General features: G+C 40.3%; 1 protein-coding gene, 1 long non-coding RNA gene and 1 other non-coding gene across 3 annotated transcripts; all 3 read right to left on the minus strand.

Moving 5' to 3' along the window:
- Positions 1 to 1,501: 1,501 nt before the first annotated feature.
- Positions 1,502 to 1,581, minus strand: TRNAL-UAG (transfer RNA leucine (anticodon UAG)). Its single transcript has one exon. It is a non-coding gene; the product is annotated as a tRNA-Leu (tRNA).
- A 10,491-nt stretch (positions 1,582 to 12,072) lies between these two features.
- On the minus strand, positions 12,073 to 20,423 carry LOC131234733 (serine/threonine/tyrosine-protein kinase HT1-like). Its single transcript, XM_058231673.1, has 3 exons — positions 18,908 to 20,423; positions 15,175 to 15,630; positions 12,073 to 12,370 (listed from the first exon to the last, which is right to left on the minus strand). Exons 1-3 carry the CDS (start codon positions 19,304 to 19,306, stop codon positions 12,122 to 12,124), a joined length of 1,104 nt encoding a protein of 367 aa, XP_058087656.1. The 5' UTR covers positions 19,307 to 20,423; the 3' UTR covers positions 12,073 to 12,121.
- LOC131234734 (uncharacterized) lies at positions 13,695 to 15,168 on the minus strand. The gene is made up of 2 exons (XR_009165764.1): positions 13,910 to 15,168; positions 13,695 to 13,858 (listed from the first exon to the last, which is right to left on the minus strand). It is a non-coding gene; the product is annotated as an uncharacterized LOC131234734 (long non-coding RNA).
- Positions 20,424 to 23,505: the final 3,082 nt, after the last annotated feature.

Here is a 23,505-nt window from a genome sequence, read left to right on the forward strand (position 1 = left end):
AATGGAAAATATACATTCTTCTTCAACATACAATTGTGGCCCCAAACAAGTCGCATTTTCAAGGAAGGTGATTTTCATTGTGGGACCAATCATTTTAATGGTTCTGATTTCCTCTCGGAGTGGCATGTTGTAGTGAAAGAAGGCATTGTAACATAAGTTGGGGTACCGTTGCCAGTACTTGGTCAGCTTTGTTTCTTAATTTGTGTCGAAGGATACGTGTGGGGGCCACCAAAGGGAGACAACTAACGAGAATATTAAAGAAAAATGAGAACTTATATAATACTCCACCGACAGAGTAAACTCCAATTTTCAAGTTGCACCAGTGGGACCAATCATCCAGACCGTTGATTTTATGTGCCGATGGACAATGCTCGAAAATCTCCTCAACGGAAAAATCTCATCCATCCATCCGGTGACTGCAAGTAGAGAATTAGGGAATGGAATACATCATCGACCAATGGCTGAACGGATGGTGGGATCATGGTCCATAGTGGGACTGGTCAGATAAACTTTCTGGACGGCTGAAAGATCACCAACTTGAGATTAGATGGTCCAGAAAAGAAATACCACAAAGATCCATAATCAAAGCTCTAGATCACGAAACTACGGGCCGCACTTGTAAATTGGAAAATAATTACAACCCTAAGATTGGTGGGCCACAATTGTATGAAGTGGAAAACAATATATATAATGCCAGTTTTGGCATTTCATGCAAAGAGGGAAATAATGACATCTGTAAGATTGGATGGGCCACAATCGTAGAAAGTGAAAGAAGGAAAATAAATAGAGCCGTAGGATTGGTTGGGCAGACTTGCAGAAAGTATAAAAAAGAAGAAGTTGTACTATCTAGATCGCCAAACCATGACCGTACCTTTACAATGAAAAAGGGAAAATAACGACAGCGATGGGTCCTCGCTTTTGCTCCGGTGGTAGACTCTTACGAGTTTCAACACCTGGTCGAGGGTTCGAGTACCCATAGGTGGTGAAATACAAGTGTGTGGTGGTTGTGCGTGCGTGTGTTTTTAAAAAATAGAAAAACGACAGCCATAAGATTGGATGGGCGGGCCACAAATGTAGAAACTGAAAAGGAAAAAAGAAAAATGACACCGGTAAGATTGGATGGGCACACTTGTAGAAAGTGAAATAAGTAAAATAATTATAGCCGTGGGTTTTGGATGGGCCAGACTTGTAAAAGTGTACTCTCTGCATCACCAAACCATGGCCCCACTTGCTTTTACAATGTAAAAAAGGAAAATAGTGAAAGAAAAAGATGATTGCAGCCGTTGGTTTGGGTGGAAAGGAAAATAGTGAAAGAAAAAGGTTAATTACAGCCGTTAGATTGGTTGGTGGGCCACACTTAAAAAAAATAGAAAAAGAAAAAGATAATTACAGCCGTTGGTTTGGGTGGAAAGGAAAATAGTGAAAGAAAAAGGTTAATTACAGCCGTTGGATTGGGTTGGTGGGCCACACTTTAAAAAAAAATAGAAAAAAAAAAAATAATTGACAGCTGTGGGATTTGAACCCACGCCCTTTCGGACCAGAGCCTAAATCTGGCGCCTTAGACCACTCGGCCAAACTGTCTCAATACATGCATTATTGATTTACAGAACTTATATTCTATTTAATACTGTTGTGTGCACAATCCACCCCTTCCATAAGGATCTCTCCAAAATGAAAATGGGAAGCTCCCCCACATGAATTTGGAAGTTTTTTGGGTGAATGTCTGGTGTTTTCTATATAGTGGCCCACCTAATGATTTTATAAACCTGATGTTTTAGGTCATCCTGCCATCACAGTGGGACCCACTTGATGCGCCTGTTGGATGGTATACACAGGACACAAAGGACCCCACACATACAATTGAGTAACATTTGCACATTGTAGAATAAGTTTCAGGCATCTTAGGGGTCGTTTGGCACCCTGGATTGGAGGAGATTTGAAGGGGTTTCAAATTCCCTCGTTATTTGGCAACATAAAGTAACTGGGGGTGTGCCACCATACTATCATTCTATTGAGCACATGACCTACTAATGATGATCAGCACTATCTAAACATTGTTCATGTAAATTAGCACCGTTCAAACATTGTCTGGCACTGTCCAAACATTGTCTAAGTTAATCAATGATTAAAAATCATTCGTTAGTTACTCAGACATGATTTTGTGCTTGCGGCCCATCCGAGACTTGGAATTTCATTACTTTCAGGCAAAGCATATGTTTCAACGGGCTTATCACAACCATTGTGTCAAAAATTACATATCTCATTATTTAGAGATATTAAAGTTAATTTAGTAATTAAATTCAAACCCCTGTAAATATACCATGCATAGGTACATTTAGATTAAAATTGATTCACAGTGCCAAATAGAGAGTATTGCAAATCCAGGGGGTTTCAAATCCTGGGGGTCCCAACCACGTTCCCAAACAGGCCCTTAGTAGTCAACCTTTACAGGCAGGTGAAAAAGAGACGTATAAAAAACTCCCACTGCAGAGGATCCGGCCGTAAGGGATATCACTTGGCTGGGTTTAGGGTTTCCTTGGGCCCATATTCTAAATTCAAAATTTTGCATTTGATAGGCTGAGGCCTGGCCCACCGACAGGCCTAGTTTTGGTGCAATAATTGTAGGTGCACCCATGGCAGCCTAGAGTTGATAACATAAGCCCAAGCTGCCTCAATCACGAGGCATTAGTTGGGCCCACTTAATAATTAGGCTACATTTGAAAAGTGATACATGGATCAACTGGCCTAACACACTTTTGAGGTGGGTTTGGGCCAAGCTGAATAGATAGTAGGTCGGTCTCGGGCTAGAAATGTTACTTGGCAAAGTAAATGGGTTGGGCTTGGGTTGAACCCTACCCATCTCAACTTACCCATATAGGTTATCAATGGGTTGGTACAGACACCCACACCACATGGGCACTTGATCTCATGATCTCAATGATGAAACAGAGTCTGCGTACTCGACTCTACTCGGCCAACGAGCATGGACTCCCTGCTCGTACTCTACTCGCCCGAGTACAAGCCGAGTATGAGTAGATAACGAGTCGAGTCAAGTCCAAGTTTTCGAGGCGAGTTCGAGTACGAGTAGAAATTGGCCAGATTTAAGGCTATCCAAGGTCCATATTTTGGACAAATTTGTGGGCCGTCTAACAGTCCAAAAATTGGACAGATTTAAGGCCATCCTCGCTGTCCAAAATGGACAGATTGTGGGCCTTTCTCATGGCAAAAAATTGGGCAGATTTGAATCACATTAGGCATACAATAATAAAAAGAAAAAGAAAGTATGGATAAGGATTAGGGACTCATACTCTTTGTGGACGAGTAGGGCAGGGACGAGCGTGCAGGGCAAGGACGACGAATGAGTAGGGCAGGGACATCGGAAGAGTATCTCCACCCTTTGCGTGCAGCGGACCAGCGTGCAGGGTACCGGACAGGCCGCAGGGACGAGAGAGAGAGAGGGAAGAAGAGGGACGGCCGGCCGGTCGCTGGGAGAGAGAGAGAGAGAGAGAGAGAGAGAGAGAGAGAGAGAGGAAAGGAGGTTTTCGTTTTTGAACGGACGCCGTTTGAAAACGACCCAGACGAGTAGGTTTTTTTTAAAAGCGAGTTATATATACCGGTACACAAGTCGAATACCGAGTCGAGTACTTCTCAACTCATACTTTACTCGTTTTCTAAACGAACCTTATAAACCCGCTCGTACTCGGCTCAAAATCACACGAGTTGAGTACGAGTCGAGTATTCCGAGTCGAGTCGAGCGAGTACTCGAGCCTTAGTCTACTCGTGTACAGACACCCACACCACATGGGCACTTGACTCATGATCTCAATGATGAAACAGAGTCTGTCTACCCTCCAGCCATTGAGCTAGACCTATTAACCCACCTACTGGCTACTGAAATTTACTGTAGTTAAATGGCATTTACTAAGTTAAAAGCCATTTACCTCTCTCCTTCTCTCCTCTCTCTCCACATCTAATCCATCTCTCCACTAACACATATATATGGGCTCCACTATTGGATTTTGAAAAACTCACAACAGTCAGATCGTTGTTTGTTGGATAGATTTTACTTTTGTCGTTGGATAAATTTGCAACATTAGATCTGAATCTAGACACACTTGCAACATTAGATTTGAATCTAGACACACGGGTATTGTGTAATCAAAAGCTCTGTAAGCCCCACCACGATATACTGATACATCATCCACTCTGTCTATTAGCTTCGCCAAATCATGGTAGGTGTGAGCCCAAAACTTAGGTGGGTCACACCACAAGAAATAGTGCGGGTGGAAATGCCCATGGTCGAAACTTTTATGGGGTCCACCATCATATTTATGCTTTATCTAACCCGTTTATAAAGTGATGCTCACAAGGATGAAGGGAAAACACTAATATCAGCTGTATTTGAAACTACCGCGGCCTTCCATAAAGTTTTAATAGTGGGCGTTCAACCCCACCGTTTCCTGCAGAGTGGCCCACCCAAATTTTGGTTATGCCTAATTTTGGGCTCACATCTTACAATGAGCTGGCAAAACTAACGCAAGGAGTAGAGGAAGCAAGTGTATTGCAATGGGCTCACCAAACTCTAGGTTACATGAGTTCATATCCACATTAAAACGATCTATGGTAAAATAGTGGAAGCTATTAGGGATTCGTGCTGTGGAATCACACAGATATGGATCTAGGATAGCAATCCAAGAATAGTAAGCAATTACAAGAGAATACAAAGATTTAACGTGGAAAACCATTGCGGGAAAAAACTACGGCACAAAGCAACAGATCTTCACTATGAAAATAGAAATTACAAAAAGAGATGACTTACCCAATTCGAACAACCTCCAATCTAACCCTCGTTACACCCTTTGATAACCTTAAAACCCTTTTAGAAACCCTTAGAATACCTTTAAAAAACCTTAGCATTACCTAGAAAAACCCTAAAGACCTCTATTTATAGTTTAGGAAACTCCACTTACGCACCTCTCTGAAACCGCTTCAAATTTATGCAGTCTGTGCACCATCTGCATAACCTTCGATTAGTCAAGCCTAGAATTCGACTGGTTGAGTTTGTCCTTCGACTGGTCGAAGACCTTGGGATTTTTAGAAACATTGTTGCTGGACTTCGAGTCAAACTTGCTTCGACCAGTCGAAGGGCACCTTCAACTAGTCGAGCCAGTCCCTCGACTGGTTGAGCATCTTGATAAACCAATATTTAAGACATCTGTTTTATAACAATCTCTATCATATCTTCAATCTTTAACCGTATAGCTTCTTGACTTCTTATCTTATTTCTGCATCACATCATAGCTTCTCATGCATACTTCGTCTTCCTTTTACACCATCGCCAAGCCTAGAGAAGTTGCACAGAACTTAAACTTCTCTACAAGAACAATCTAGGTGAGCATGTCTGCCGGATTTGAATCTACATGCCTAACCACCTTTGCTCCTGTCTTCTCAAAAGTAAGACGTAGTCTTCTGTGTCATTTCACCGCCACCCAATATTGCTTGTCAGGGTATTTTCTTACAACACCGATAGCCCGTGAAATAACCGGTCTAATACAAACCATGGCATACATTAACAACCGCATTCGAATAAGGCTCATGAGATATGTCCTGCTTTTCCTCATCTGTTTTGAGACATGTCCTAAGAAAAACTTGAGGAGACTACATGAGGAACACTTTCTGACTTTACCTAGTCTATCATTTACTTGATCAATACCTACCTAAGATATTCTGCCTGAGATAACCAAAGCCTACTCCTCTTTCAGTCTCAATGCCGAGAACCATCTTTGCAGCCTTCGATCCTTCATCTTGAATGTCCCACTTAACCGAGTCTTTAGTACATTGATTTCAGACATGTCAATCTACAAGTCATCAACATACAATACCTGCCTCACCATGAAGGAATCAAATTTTATACCACTGCTTAGGCGATAGGTCGTACCACGACTTGTTGTAAACTCTTTTTCTCAGCCTCTTTAACTTTGAACCACTTTGATTATTTCATGTAGATTTGCTCTTCCAATTTTCCGTACAAAAGTGTAAACTTCACATCAAACTCCACATCCATCCTTTCAGCTCAAGATCGCACTGACCAACCAACGCCAATCACGGATTTAATAGACACCTGTTATACTATCGACACGAATATCTTTGAGAAGCCGATCCATTCTCTCTGATCATAACCCTTTACTATCAACCTTGCTTTGTATATATGTTATATCCTCCAAAAGATCCACCTGCATCCAACCGCTTTCCCGCCCACTAGAAGCTCCACCAGCTCCCACGTGTCGATCTAGTACAACGATTCCATCAATCGCCCATAGTCACTTTCAACTTCTTAGCACCAGGCTCACCTAGAGCCATCTGAATAGAAGACGGATCCCCTACGATATTGGAGTCGTCCATGTACCTCGCCAATATCATGTGATTATGTTGTGTGATTCTTCTCACAGGTGATTGCTTCACCTACTCTGTATCTTTGTCTGATGGTCTTAGCCTTCATGCCATGTCCGCTCATGTGACCATGCCCAACATGTCACACACGTGCAGAGGTGGAATCTGTTACAGCCACTGCAGCTCCACCTTTTGAAGTGCTCCCGATCAACCTGTAAACATTATCGAGTCGTTGCGCTTTTATGATTACCTGTGCCCCCTTAGATACTTTAAAGACACCATCAATACTTGTGAACATGCACCCTATAGTCTCAAGTGCACTGAGAGAAATTAGGCTCTTCTTTATATCAGGAACGTGCCTCACCCCAGTCAGGGTACGCTCTATCGCATCAAACATTTTGACACGCATCGTACCAACAAGTACAACATTACAGGTACTATCATTGCCTATAAATACTTATCCACCATCGCACTCCCTGTAACTGGTGAACTAATTCTGATAAGGAGTTATGTGAAAGGATGCCCCTGTGTCTAGAATCCACTCACCTTTAAGATCATCGTATGGACGTCTAATCGTAAACACAGACAAAATATCACCATCACATCCACTCGATCCATCTGACGTGACAACATTGCCCTCCCTGTATGAAGCTTCAGATTCTTCTCTCTTAGATTTAGGATTCATACAATCATTCTTCACATATCCTTCCATCCCACAGTTCCAGCGCTTTACCTTTCCTTTGCCCTTGGATTTAGATCTTGACCTTGAAGACTTCGTATCTTACTAAGAATTCCTGCCCCTCGTAAAAAGTGTATCAGAAGATGTCCTCATGTCGTCGTTAAGCTTTCTCATGGCCTTTCCTTGAAGGGCTGAGATAACGGTGTCGACATTCAGGGTTTTATTCGTGGTGCACATTATGTCATTAAATGACTCATACGACGCCGGAAGAGAATTGAACAACATACATGCTTGTTCTTCATCTTTCATCACTTCCTCCATATCCAGCAATTTGCAAACCAATTTATTAAAATTACTGATATGAGCCTCCAGATCTCCACCCTCTGCCATCTTGAAGTTATACCATTGCCACTTCAAGTGTAAGAGATTTTCAGAGAATTTTTTCACATATATATTCTCTAACTTTACCCATAACTTAGCCGCAGTTTTTTCCCTCATGACATTGTAGAGAATCTCATCCGTAAGACATAAACAGATCGAAGATAAGGCCTTCTTATTAAGAGTATTCCAATCATCATTAGTCATAGTAGACTTTCGCTCCTCAAGAGCACCATCTTTGCCTTACTTGATTAAGTAACTGATCATTTTGATCTTCCATAACTCAAAGATATTTTTCCTTGAATACTTCTCAATATCATACTTAGTACTTACCATTATTGCTAATCCTGCAGATTTAGATCTATGCCCCAACGATTGCTTTGATACCACTTGTTGGGGATTTGTGCTACGGAATCACACAGATATATATCTAGGATAACAATTCAAGAACACGAAGCAATCACAAGAAAATGTAAAGATTTAATGTGGAAAATCCTTACGAGAAAAAACTACGACACAAAGCGACAAATCTTCACTATAAAAATAGAAATTACAAAGAGAGAGGACTTACCCGATTCGAACAACCTCGAATCTAACCCTTGTTATACCCTTTTATAACCCTATAACCCTTTTAGAAACCCTTGGAATACCTTTAAGAAACCTTAGCATTACCTAAAAAGGCTCTTATAGTTTAGGAAACTTCACTTAAACACACCCCTAGAAACTATTTCAAATTTTCACAGTCTGCGCAGAATCTGCGCACCATTTGCGTAACCTTCGACTAGTCGAGCCAGCCCTTCGACTGGTCGAGCCAATCCCTCGACTGGTCGAGCATATCGGTACTCCAAGATTTAAGAAATCTGTTTTACAACAGAAGCTATACTAAAAAAGGCGGATAAGACTATCTTTTATGCTGTTAATAGCTCTTTTTGTTGACTCACCGTTAGTTAAAGTTAAACTTATTGATTTTTTATTTGCATATCAAAGATTTATATTTACTTGTAAATACTTTAAAAGTAAATGGTTTTAAAAAATGTTCTAAATGATAGGCATCGTATGAAAAAATCCCATATTTGTAATTATATGTTCACCGGGCGGGTTGGGTTAGTTGAGCCTGACCCATTTACAATTAAATGCATTATATTGGGTCAGGTTAGGTTAGGCTTTATGTATTAAGTGGATTGGGTCAAGTTAAATGGTACTAGGCCGTTGGTCAAGTTTGGGAAAGAATTCTTGGCCTGTTTGATAAGATGGGTTGAGCTTGGGTTGACCCTCACTTGGTCCTTATCTGACCCATTACCAGTCTTAGAGATACACGTATTCTGAACATAGCACGTATAAGGCTCTTTCGAGTTTTGAGGTTCTAATTTTACTTGTATTTTCTAAAATATTTAATATTAAGGAATACAAGCTGAAATGTTTAAACTTTATAGATAGGGGTGTCCATAAGAATTTGTGTTGGGAAGACTATACTAGTGTTGCATTTTTTATTTTATTTTTAATTCTTTGTCCTTTTGGCTGTCCATCTGGAGCAGAGCATATGTCAATAGATGGTATATGATCATTTGAGGGAGGAATAATATTCATTTGTCTATCAGATTTATTTATGTTAATTATATCTAGGGGCTATTTTAATTGTAGAATTAAAGGGATGATTAGATTCTCTGGGCTCCTAAAGTAGTCAGGTGGACCATTAGATATAAGATTAGGACATCCATCTTTGGTTCTGTGCCAAGATCTTTAAAATCATGTAGAAAATGTCAAATTTTGTGGGCCCACATATTGGCCCCTTTCGCAAACTACAAACTTAATGCGAAAGGTTGTGGATCATATGCTTTCATTGCAATATGGATCTTGTTAGATTTCCAGGTTTTTTTTTTTTTTCTAACACCGATGTGCATGCAAAATACTGCTGTATGCTAGTATACGCATATGCATCAATCCAGACCATTCAATTCGTTTGCCCCATATCGGATGAAACACAATAACATACAAGAGGTGCATCGAACAGATGATCTTATTAATGGACTTTCCCACCTCAATCCAGACCATTCGATGGTCTTAATTGACAAATCTCGTTCACTGCAATTTCTCCGCTCAGAAATTTCTAGGAGCCTTTCAAAATTTGAGGGTTTTACTATACATATACCGTGATTTTATTGTGATATTTTAAAATCTAACGATATTTCGAAACCCTGCTCAACATTATGCAGTGTATTTTTTTTGTTATATTATCGTGAGATGTTTAAAATCTCGTCTATCAAAGTCACACTGTTACACTGTTTGTATGGTGGATCCGAAGTGGTTTTCATCCACAAATAGAGGGGTGGATCTCATCAACATGAAGTCACCCGAGTATTGCATTTAGTTGCATTGGGAAACCTGGACTATCCAATCCATTGATCTAAACTGTTCACTAGGACCAACGCACATTCATGCGCCATCATGCAAGCATCAGACCAATCTAACAAATATTAAACATTCGATCAATGGCCTTTAATATGGACGGTCAAGATCATTTACACAAAATAGGTCTAATCAACAATTCGGTCCATCTATTTGGTCAGGGACCATAATGGATTAGTTGTGATTCTTTCCGTGGCTTGAAAAGAAGGACGGCTGCAGAAAATAAGACCAAATCAAGGATATATGTGTTCTGGACTTAATGGACGGTTCAGATCAATTGATTGACGTTTTGAACTGATGCAAGTAGGAGCACTACAATTTATAATGATCTGCGTTTTTCTGAGTCACGACCAGCTTGGGTTTTTAAACTATGGTTCATTCAAACCATCTATAGTGGTAGCGGTTCAAAGGGTGGAAACCTGAGCGTATGATAACGTTGGACAGGTTTAGTGTCACTATAAATGGAGTGATGAATGGTACAAATGAAGTGGGGTCCACAATGGCTGATGTAGGGTCAATAGCGATTAGAGGTTCCTCATATTGTTTGGCTTTGAATTTGAGTTCATGTATAGGCCATTGGGCTAAGATCAAGTGGACCTATAAAAAAGGAGTTCATGAAGGTGTTTGGATACTAATTGCCTACATGGATGCGGGAATGGAGATCCGACCCTCCATTTCTCCATATCAAGGGTGTGGATACAGACCTGAGGATTCCACACAACATAATATTCATATTTTAGATTCAATTACATGGATTTTACTATGCATTTGATCATTCAACAAGGTGGTCTTTCTAGGACCGGATCGGTTCATGGATATAAGACTCAGCCACTTGCACCAACTCGTCTCGCCTCAAGTCGAGTCATGACTCATCCCAGATGGCAGTGAATTAACCCAATTCACCCGAGTCAGGCGCAACTCATGGCGTTGAGACTGGATTGGTCTGAAAGAGTTTTGAGTCGACTCCAGTCTTAAAACCATGGCTTGGATGACAGTTGTCCAAGTTGCAACTCAAGTCAAATTCCAACTTAGTTCAGTCGCAACTCAAGTCTAGACCAGACAAGTCGGTCTGAGTCACAAGGTCATGGGCGGCTCGTCCTGAAATTTTTGACAAGAAATCATGAGAGTTCTTATTTCAAATATGAGAAATCTCATTTCAGATGTCATGGGCGGAATAGGATTCTTAGAGCTGAACCCAAATGGTCGGGAAAAGGCTAAAATGATAGTGATGATTTCAATATTTACCAAAGAGAGCAAAAACAGTGCTGGAAAATATTTAGCCACGGCACAAATCATCATCATAATATCCTAACAAATTGACGTCAGCTACATGAATCATGTTCCGCCATTCCACTCTATCAAGGAAACACTATCCTGGGTTAAATCACAGGTCATCAGGTCTTTTCCTCCGTTAAATCATAGGTCAAAAGTCTTTTCCTACTATCACCACCCACATCCTTTTAGGCCTTCTCCCTGCCATTTTAGAGCCTTTAAATGGTGCATTATTCACCCTCTACCCAAAATGGTGCCGTGGACAGGAAAAAAAAAACCACATTACCATTTAAAGGAAGAAAATGATGGAAATGAAGTTAGTAGTCTGCTGTTGTTCTTTTTGGATTTTTACTACAAAAATCCCCAGATCTCTGATTTTCTTTTTTATTTTTTTTATTTTTTTTTTTAATTTTAAGGCCTTGGCTTTTGCCAAAACAATCTTTTCTAAGGGTACATGGTAGGGCCCACTTGATCACGTGATATCCAACCCATTGAACAGGTGCAATCTAAAACTCAGGCCAATCCAATTATCAGGCTGGCCGCACATTAATTTTGAGGTTTTGTCTGGTTTTCATCGTTTTCCATGGCAAGGCCAATGTTTTGATCGGATTGACATGATTTTTTGGGCATATAATCATCATGTGTGGGCCTCACAATGCTCAACTCCATCTCGATAGGGGTAAAAATACCCAGAAATCTTGAGGATTTTTGCACCTTTTTTCTTTTCTTTTCTTTCTGTGATCGGTAATCACCAAGTGAACTTACCAGAGAAACGCATTAAGCTAATCAAGAAACCAAACATGAGTTCCACATAAAGCTGAACATAGAAACTGTGGCACCTTAGACATGTTAATCTAGAGGGAACTCTTTTTTTCTGTTCCCATTTAAAATCCTTTGTTTAACAGAAGCATACAATATATATATATAAGGAGGATTTGAGCAGAAGGAAGGACAATATGGTACATATTACATATTACAGTAATGTAACAAAGGATGCTAAGTTTTTAAAGATGCAAACCTGCTAACAGAGATGCACCTTGGGAAGCATCGGAGGAGAGTCTGATGTTGGGTGGGCTTATAGGTTGAGAAAAATGTCGGATCCTGTTCAAGAGATTCAGTGTAGCTTTCAAGAACTGAAACAATCTCCTCAAACTGTGGCCGTTTATCTGGGTTAGTCGACCAGCACTGACTGATGAGATGGCTGAATGCCAGAGGGCAAGCGGTGGGCAAAGGTGGACGAGCATTCTGCATTAATACAACTAATATGAGATACAGCCTACAGAAGGTATCATTGGCATTTTTCAAATACCCTCCCCTCGTATCCCTTAACACTGATGTAATTCCATCAGCTTAGCCAGTGGTCCATACATGGCATTTGAAGCAGTTCAATCAATGCTTCCATCAGATAATTTAGGTGAATGTTTGGGCAATTTCCTCTTTTTTTGAGGCAGATGGGATGCTCTGCCTTTTCCCCCAATTGAATAATTATCTGGATGGGGAAAAAATGAAAAGGTGCCCAGCGGCCCCAGACCAAACACATTTGGAGACTGAAAACCAGATAAGAGAAAAATGAAAATTTGCCCATGACGCAGGGATGAACGTGATGAGGATAACTACTCCGAATCCACGGAGCTTCTCTGGACTCCTCATAGAGACTTCTCGAATCCACAATGAAAGAAAGCAGAAAAATAGAAATAAATTCTAAGAAATTCGAAATTGATTAATTGATGACTAAAAACGAGTTCACAACCCTTTAAATAGGGGTACCAAGCAATGGGAAAGAAATCAGAATCAAACTACAACTAAAACTCCTAGAATCCACGACTTACTATAAATAGTAAACTTACTATTTATAGACGGTCGTGATGTCTATTAGTGTGCAAGGTTTTCGGCCAAAAATAGTAAGTGTCCTATTTGGCTTCACCAAAACGTTCCCCTAATTATTCTAAGCTCTTTTCACGTTGGACGCAACTCCTAAAGCCCGACGGATGAAGAGTTATAATCAAACTAAAACTTACTATTTATAGTAAAAACGAAATTAAAGCAGGGAAACGACCGTCGATCCAGGGGTTTTTCGCAATTCCGGGCTGCGCAACCCGGAGTAGCAGGGTTGGTTGGCTAAAGTAACTTGTTCTACCCCAAAATCATATATTTTAAGTCAGGTAACTCATTCCGGATTGCGAGATACGCCCAATCTAAGGTCCAACGGTCCGGATCACTTCTGTCGTCGACCGGGCCTTTTCTGATCCATCTTGGCCATGAAACTCTCTGCGACCCGCTCAACATCAGCCCACTCCAAACACCTTTGCATTTGGATGTCTCTGAATGGAAGCTGAACCAATGGTAATTTGGGTACCAAACTTCCCAGTATGTATTGAAACTAAGTGGAGTTGATCCAACCTTTCAACATCACATAAACTAGGAAAAAAAACAAAGGAAAATGGTTCATGCATCCTTTTGGAAGAAAAAAACATCTGAATGTGATTCAAATCACCTATGAAATATGTATTGTCTGATGTCTCCTATAAATCAGTTTAGATAAACCTGATTAGCTTTGGCTCTGCTGAAATATGCCAAATCTTCGTTTCATAGAATTTTTTTTTTTTTTTTTCGTGTCATTATATTAATTTCTGAGATTGTTCAATAAAGATCGACACAAATCTGGTGCTACAGGCAGATCACAATACACATCAGATGACCCATTTCTTTTTGACAGTCCAACTTCTTTTCTTTCTTTCTTTCTTTCTTTCTTTTTTTTTTTTTTTAAAAGTACATCAGGAAAACAAACTCAACTGATTTTCCACTCCCACTTAAAAGTTAGACAGTTCTTTAAAACTTGTAAAATCTGGTAAGGATACAGAAAAACATCTATGAAGTTATTGGTGCAAAAGTCTGCCCAAACAGAAAACCAATTCACTGAACGCATTAGCTAAGCTATTGCAGTTGCATCCACCAGTCTTGGGTTTGAGTCACTTGACCAGTACTAATGTCCATGTCAGAGTCATCTTAGTTTTCATTGTGTCTTTCTAAGAGCTGAAACAGCACACTACAGAAAATATGAATGTCACCATTTGGTGAATCCTGGAGGGAGAAACATCACAGTTGAATGCACTTACAGACTTGGTACCGATGATTTGAGTAAATTTTATATCACTATGAGTTATTCTTGGCTAGGATGAATGGATGTTTCAAAGGACAAGGATATTACTAGATTGCATAAGTTAATTTGAGAGCCTTGCAAGTGACAAAAAGAGCTCCACTAATGAGCTCTCCAATAAAATGGCAAATTCCCTATCTTCCGAGATGTATTAACCTAAGTTCTGGTCACAATAAACAGTATTTTTTTAACGGGTGAATAGTTATTGGGATAGACACTTCAATTCATGAATACCAGCATTTCCAGTTTCTGTGCAGACTACAGTTTCCTTTTTGTTCTTATAAAATTAGGTTTAGAGAACATTGTTCTCTAATCTTTTCTTTTACTCCAAAAATATGTTTCAAAAACTGATCATTCATCTGGGGAGCTCCAATGTGTCTGTTTTATTTGAATCATTTGGCATACATTTCCAGGTCTAGCAACTATTATGAGAAAGAGGTTCTCCACACCTATGAAATGAAAATGACATATGACAGTGAAAATTTTAGCCTACCAGCAGCTGTTCAGGCAGATAAATTTGGACCGTCTACCGACTTTCGAGGTCATATACCACTTCTTCAGAGACTATATCAGGATAAATGAGAGCAAAGCATGGAGTCTGCTAAGAGGTTATGGTGTCACAATCGAGTTAAATACCATACATGTTGAATCTTGTGAGCTTTGATTCTTCTCCAATTAGAACACAGTAAATGATCCACACATGCATATATACACTCATTGATTGGCAAAGCTTGTTACTTAGGATTGTCCCAATATTTTATGTTTCAAAGAAAACTGAATGTGCAATTTTAATTCAGAAGGCACCTTGACATTCTAGATAATATATTTATATATGTGTATGGGGAATGGCAGAAGGAATTCACATGGAACAGGAGTACCAATGCAAGCATACCTTCTGGGAGACTGCAAAAGCAGCCTGTTCTGGAGTCATGTCATGGAATGGTATCAATGCTGTTAAGAGCTCCCAAAGGACTATGCCAAAACTGTATACATCAACTTTCCTAGTATGATGCTTTTCTTTGATCATTTCTGGTGCCATCCATCGGTAAGTGCCCGTGATTCCTTCTCTACTGCCACACTGAGATTCTAAGCATGAGATTCCAAAATCCGCTACTTTCACACACATATCTTCCCCAAGAAGTAGATTTTCTGATTTGAGGTCCCTATGAAGAATTCCCTGAGAATGAAGATAATGCATCCCGCGTGCAATATCAAGCGCCAATTTCAAAACCAGATCTAGTGGAAGAGAATGAGGCTCCTGTCTGTGGAGATACTGTCTCAGAGAACCCCCTGCCAAATACTCGGTAATGATGCAGAAAACTGGGGGCTTTTTGCATGCTGCGACAAACTATTGTTGGAAACAGAATGCAACTATTTCAGTTAAAGAACAAAACTGCATGGTAGTAGAGCTCGTTAAACAAATTGCTACAGAAAATTTAAAAACTGAACTGAATTGTTGTCATGAATAACAAAATTTGATGCATTTACAGTGAATTAACTTAGTTTTACCAAGTCTTCCCATGTATATTTGCTCCCTTTGCTAATGTATACTGCATACTAGTGCAGAAAGATGGCAAAATAAACAGTGTAAAGACAGTTTACCACACAACCCATAAGTGTTCTATCTGGTTTCAAGTGCAGAAAATTCTGAAAATTGCTCACATTGACCATCACTCTTCCATCCTCAGAAGCAGATGATCATGCAATGTACATGAATCTTCCTTTTCAGTTCATGAAGCGCCTGAAACTTCTTGCTCTGTTAAGCAACCATAGGTACCCAAATCCTTGCAAATTCATCGCTGATTCCTATGATCAATGAAACTCCCTAATGGGCCTAGACTTATTTACTAATACCAACACTCCAATGCAAGGTGTATACCATGGAAATGGTAGATGGGAGTCATAAAACCAGTAGCGTTCACATTTCAAAATGCTCAGTTAAATACTATTGGGTCATTTATTAAGGAAAAACTCAACGCTGATGTGAATATTTGAGCAGTGGAGATAAGGAATGGTGGTCGAGGTATATACAACAAATGTCCAACAAGTTATAGACGAGAAGAATACTTCAATAGCTCACTATATACAGCAGATAGTAAAGACAGGCCATCTTTGAAGACAGCTACGGAAGGCAGCCCTCAAACCATTGCATCCTAGAGGAAGAGGTATATACGAAATTCCCTTTATCTTTCTTCGAAATGGTTTGGTATGACAAATTGTATCAAGGTGTTGTTGATTATAAAATGGTAAAATGGACAGTGTTAATCATCTTTTCTAGCTAACATGATCTTGCAAGAAAGATATGGTCATTCTTCATCTTGCATCTTGACTTTCCTTTTTGATCATTTTGATTCCATTGGCCAGCGGGGTGGTCAATGGTTCGACAAAGCCTCATAAAAATCTATTTTCATGGATTTTTGGTTTCCTTCCAGTGTTCATTGTCTGGGAAATTTGGAAGGAAAGAAATTCCAGAATGTTTGAAGGTAAAATTCCTCATTCAAGTCTGATTATCAAGAAAATTGTTGCATGGATTCAGTTATTAGGCACAAAAGATCGATTCCAGGAAAGCTGTTCATTTTGTTCAAATACTCTCTTAGAAATCTGAATGTTGATATAATTTCTATAAAGCCTCTAATATAGTGGCATTTTCACACCGGGCTTAAGTAGGGTGGCCTGTGGGATGTTGCAGGGGCACACTCGGGGTGGGCAACCCGTGTGAGGCGGAACCCATGTGATGTGGGGCCCACGAGGGGGGGTTTGGCCGAGGACCTAACCCATAGGAAGTGGGGCCTGGGCTATGAGATAAAGGGATTGATTCGCCATGCTCTATCAATTCGAGTTTTTGGAGCAAGTGGTTGGTTGTCCTACATCAAAGTGGTAACAGAGCAGTGAGACTCCTCACCGGGGGTGATTAATGCAGGGGCATTTTCACACCGGGCTCAAGTGGGGTCCCCTGTGGGATGCAGTGGCACACTTGGGGAGGGCGACTGTGTGAGCCAGGTGGCTCGTAACCCATGTCATGTGGGGCCCACGTGGGGGGCTTGGCTGAGGACCTAATCCATGGGAAGTGGGGCCTGGGCTATGAGATAAGGGGATTGATTCGCCATGCTCTTTCAATTCGAGCTTTTAGAGCAAGTGGTTAGTTGTCTTACATTAGCCTCCAAATCTTATTCTAACAAAATGGATTAACTGTTCTTGGGAGGTTTTACACTGAATGTAGACAGACCATCTAGAGGTAATCCTGGTAATTTATGCATCTGAAGTTAAAAGCATTGTTTGACAGTCCCTGCCCCACTGGATTGTAGTGGCAAGTGATTCAGCTTTTGTGGTAAGCTTATTCTCACCTCATCCTATCACACCACCTTCATCCATCTGGTACTTTTGGACAGATATTCAAGGCCTTTTGGGAGAGCTGTGGTACAATATCTTACACTATTGTGAAGTGATCAAGTTGCAGATAGTTAGGAGAAACATGGATGTGATATTCATTGCAATGCTTTCTTCCAATTGTCAATGTTTCTTCCTTCAGCGGAAAAAGTTGCTCTATTCAGCTGGGATAAGGGGAAGTCCCTTCCAGCTGCGATTGCAAATCTTTTATTCTTTTCATATTAACAATTTGGTGGTTCTGTTCAAAAAAAAAAGAAAAGAATAAAAGAAAAGAGAAAAAGTTAAGAATGATAGAATTCTCAGTATTGAAACAGAATGTAAAGATGTGGAATGTATCAAACAAGGAGCTAACATGGACACACTAACTGATGCGACTTGGGAGGTAGTAACAACCCACAGAAGCCCATAATAACAAAAATGCCATTCAATTGGTACCAGTGCAGAGTATCTTTAAAGAAGAAAAGGCAACAACGTTTATCGTCACCTCATCCCAGATAAACAAGACAGGAGCCATGTGAGCCCATATGGGCCTACTTGTGATCAATAACAACCCATGGATGGGTGAAATTCACCTTAGATAGCCTATGGCCCAAAAATAACCATGATTGGGATAATCACAGGCAAACAACTAAGGGAATGAAAAATGTACAGTACAAGAAGAGATGGGCTTACTGTTCATGTTGTAGGCCATTACTTGAAGGTCTGTAATCATTGGATCTGGTTTATATTGGGACCATATGCAATCCACAGTGGAACCCTCCTATCTAATGGTCTTCATTAGTGTAGGCCCACTTGGGACCCACATATAAATTCATGGTCTAAGAAGGTACAAAGAATTCATACTGGATCGCAGCTCAACAAGACAGGCTCATTTAAACACCATATAAAAGGAAGGATCACAGATAACTAAATATTAACTAAGCTTTATAAAAATGAAAATCTTAATCTTTGGAGGGTGATCTGGGATTGCTTGACAATGTTTCAACTTGAGACATCTAAGGGCCTTATTACCAATCCTTCCATTTTCCTTGCATTATCCCTTGAGAAAATGCCAAGATGGTTAACTTTCCACACAAAATCCCCAACCAGGAAAACAAATTCCAGACTTCTCCAAGCCTATAATACATTTCCAACAGTCTGAAAAGAAAAATGCTTCATTTTGCTTGCCACATTCAAAAATAAATCCTAGATAAAATCTTGAAAGCACATTAATAAAAGGAAAAAGAAACAGATCTTACAGTTATTATATTTGGATGCTTTAGGTGAAACAGTAGAGCAACTTCCGAAGTGAACTGCCTCTCCAAGAAAACCGCCAAGACTGGGTCCTCCTCGGGCTGACTTATCAGCTTGATCGCTACATCCCTCTGTTTGTATATCCCATGATAAATCCGACTGTGGCGTCCCAATGCAAACTTCCTCCCTATGAACAGCTGAGACATATCAGCACTCCATTCTTCCTCTCCCTCTCCTTTGATCGATCCACCCGAAGACACCAGGTATTTTGACCATGAGACTGCTCGATTATATTCTCCAAGTGAAAGTCTTCGTTTATTTTCTCCAAGTGAAAGCCTCCGTTCGGATCGACCACGGATAGGATTACGTATAGGAGTCTGCTTAAAGCAATAGAATGGCTTCATCGACCTGACCACTACTCAGTAAAAGCATCAAATTCGTGTAGAAGGAAGGTTCCGAAAACCCCAAATTCTGTTCCGATCTTCCAAATCCTTTTATTCTAAATAGAATCTAACCCAAAGTACAAGTAAATAGTCTTGTAATCTTCCCCATTTCACCTACATTTTGCGTAATTGTGAAAATTCACCTTCCTCAGATCCCGATCTGCCCTTCCTACCACCATATATCTGTCATCCACTAAAAGATTTGAACAAAATAGCGAAATCAAACCAGAGAAACAAGGGGGGGAAATGCTTTCTGTTCAAAAATTAAAACAACCTTCATTCAAGAAACTGTCGCTCAGTTTCTAAATTTCCATTCCACCTCAAATGCTTCTGCTGGGAACACAGGCATCAAAGAAAAGGAGAAAATCTGCCATTTTTTTGCATTTTTCTTAAAATTCATCTTCCTCAGATCCCAATCCACCGGTCCAAACACCATGAATCCTGATATTTTCCTCTTCACACAACTTTCATTCGAGCAAAGTTCACTTGATTTTGACAGAATGCACCACCATAAACACCAGATGTCAGCATTATACCCCAAATCCTTCTGCTAGAAATCATAGACACACCGAAAATGGAAGAAAATCATGGCTTTCAAGATATTCTCAAATTCGCCACTCTCAGGTACTGATCCGCCGCTCCTAAAACTGCATTTCCTCCATCCGCTCCAAGATCTGATAATTCAAGCAAGAAAACAGCCTTCTCACTTCCAAAATACCAACCGATTAACCGATGCTCGCTCAATCCCTACAGAAATTCGCACCATTCCTCACCAAATGAAAAACAAAGCATCATATTTCTCCTTCTACATCAAATTCTTCGGATATCAAGCACAAATCTCGCGCGAAACGAAGAGAATAATTAATTCTCTGCCGTTTTCAGATAGAAATGTCTCGAAAGAGAGCTCCTTTTCTGAAGCTGGAGCTCCATTTATCTATGTTGCCAGCGAGAGATAGAGAGAGAAAGGTAAGGGAATTTATAGCCACAACGGAAAGAGAGAAGAGAGCACGTGTATGCAAATACGTGGTGCTCGAGAGCTCGAGAGAAGCTCGAAACCTCTGTTCGTTTTCCTCCAGAGATTTCTCAAAGAAGTTTCAGAGCTTCCTAGGGTTAGAATATTTATAACTGAGAGAGAGAGAGAGAGAGAGAGAGAGACGGTGAGTAGAGAAGGCATTTGGTGGTGAAGCCTTCTCAGCCTACTCGCACGTTTAGGACTAGAATCCTATAGACTCACAAGCGCAGAACGTCACACGTGTATAACATCCAGTCCCTTGAGGAGGGATAACCCAACACCCTGTAATCCATCCATTCTCTTATTAGCTGCCCTGATCTTGTATGAAAGGCAGACATTGCAGAAACCAATCGAGCGGTCCATATCAATGTAAAAACTGTGGGCCTTCTGAATTCTGATCGATTTACCATTCTTATCATCGGGCCAAGGTTTTCCAAATGATGAGTTCCGTGGCTTCACGGAGCTGATGCAGCACGCATTCTTATATGACACGTGTCCAGCGGCTAGGATTCTTTCATACTCGCACAGCAGCCATGGTAATTCCATTGGTAGCAGTTGGCGGCTTCTCGTCGCTAAACGTGAAAGGAACAACGTCTCAGGGAACAAACTGGGTCCTGATGGAGACCGCTACACATTCGAAGTAGATTGCTCACCGTATTCCTTAAATTTGCGAAAATACCATTGCCTTGTGATTTTTGTAGAGACGAAAATACCCCCGTACTTTTCCGTACGTAATGTCCACACCTGCTGAGGTGGACGCGGGCTAGCTAGTGACGCTGCCTTATTGGTTGGTGCTTTTTGGACCCCACCATGATGCATGTGCTTCATCCACTCCGTATATCCATTTTTTCATATCATTTTATGTTATGATTCTAAAATTTAGATGTACAAATCTCAAGTGGACCACATCACAGGAAACAGGATTGATTGAGCACAACGTAACATGTTGTATATTTAACGTTCCCTCCGTGTATCAGGTTCTATACTCCATTATATGCCATGGGGAAAGAAAAAATCCACAGCCACTTGTCAGGTGGACCAAACCACAAGGAACAATAGGTATGGATTGCCAACCATACGTTAGCATCTGAGGCAACTACGGTGTGTATGAACGAGTTGGATGTCATACAAACAACTCAGCGGACATAGGAAGCTTCGATGGGGCCGCGGATTAGATACTGACAAGTTCAGTAGCCAAATAGCTACTGAAGTGACGTCCCCAAGCTCCGCGGACCTTCCCATGATGCATGTATTGATTCCGTGCCGTGGGGTCGTTTTATGACATGAGAAAAAGAATAGGATAAATCTAAATTTCAAGTGGACCAACATAGAAGACGGTGGGATCAGTCACACTCACCGTTGAAGCATTTATACGCCCACCAAGATTTATTTTTCAGGTCCAAATTATTCAAAAGTTAACATAAAGATAGATGAAGAAAAAAAAAAGTATATATATATAAGCTTGATCGGAAACTTTGGTGGCCCCTAAGAATTTCTGAACAGTGGATGTTGCTGTCCCCATTGTTTTTTATAGTGTGTTCCACTTGAACTTTAGATCTATTTTCTTATTTTTCTTATGCCATAAAATGATCTCTCCAAATAGATGGATGATAAGGATACAACACATGCATCATGGTGGAGTCCACATATCCTAGTGACGTCACTTCAGTAGCAACTTGGCTACTGACCTTGTCAGTATCTAATCCGCGCCCGTTTCTATGGTGGGAGTCCTAATCCCCACCGTTCCCCACTTGAATTTTGGATCGGTCTGATTTTTGGTATCCTGTACTAATATAAGTGCTTCAACCAATGAACAGAGACGTCGTGTAGAGATCATAGTGACCTACAGAGCTCAGGTGTTGCATGCTCTTCCTATGCTATGCCGCCATTGCATGACGTCATTACCATGCAAAAGGTAGACCCAGCGAAAAGATAACAAAGCCACGTCAAAGAGATAACAAAGCCAAGAAGTCAGGTCATTCCGTTCATCAGCTGGGCCACACTGACAACCCATGATTTGACTCAACGTCAAGGTATGTCCCATCAAATCAATGGATCAACCTGATTTATTAGAGAACTGATCTTTGTGATGGACCCATCGTTTACATGGCATGGATTTCCTAAACAAAATGCCATCGGTGGGACGGACTCTGTGTATGAGTGGCAAAACTCAGTGGGTCTCATCATGATTTATGTGTTTTATGTGCTCCGTTATTTCATTTTTCTAAATGTTTCAATACCATGAGTGCAAAGATAAACATATCCAAAGCTTGAGTGAAATAGAGGGGATTGAAAACTTACTGGGAGCTATTAAAGTTTAAACCAAGCTAATATTTTTGATTTCCTTTCTATTATGTTAGGGATTGTTTGATTTTTTAAAGTAAGTGTAAATGCCCTGTGAAGGGTAATTATTATCCTTTCACCCATGTAAAAGTCCGTGGAAATTTCTTTCTTGGAAACCGATATCTGCTCCGTACATTCATTTCACCACAACATTTTGAGGCATGATCCGAAAAATAAAGCAAATCCAACATCCAAGTGGCCCACACCAAAGTAAACAGTGGCCTCAAGAAGTTTTTAATCGTGAGTATTTAATTCCCTTTTTCTTATGGTGCATGTGGTCCACTTGAACCTTGAATTTACCTCTTTTTTGTACTCATACCCTAAATCCAATTGGCATAACGGATGGATGGACGGTGTGAATAATTCACATATGTCACAACGGGCCCCACATATATATTAAAAATCAACCTCACGAAATGATGAGGTAATTACTATAGTAAGCAATTATTACACATTTGCAGTGCATTCACGATTACTTTGGAAAATCGAACATAGCCACACTACTTGTTACTGTGTGGGCTACTTAAGATTTAAACGTACCTTATTTTTGGGCTCATACCCTAAGGATAACCTAGCAAAATGAGCTACTGATGTGAATAAAACACATACATCATGGTGGCAAAATGGGGCCAAAGAGTTTTTCCATGTATGCACAATATCACACAGCACATTGAATTGTAGGGCTCACCCTGCGAGTTCATTTATCCATCTCATTTTAGGGCAGGAGCACAAAATTAAAGCATATACAAACCTCAAGTGGAACATAATACAAGCAACAATGGGGATAATTATGTTCACTTGTGAA

This window comes from Magnolia sinica, chromosome 19, assembly GCF_029962835.1.
Source record: "Magnolia sinica isolate HGM2019 chromosome 19, MsV1, whole genome shotgun sequence".
NCBI lineage: Eukaryota > Viridiplantae > Streptophyta > Magnoliopsida > Magnoliales > Magnoliaceae > Magnolia > Magnolia sinica.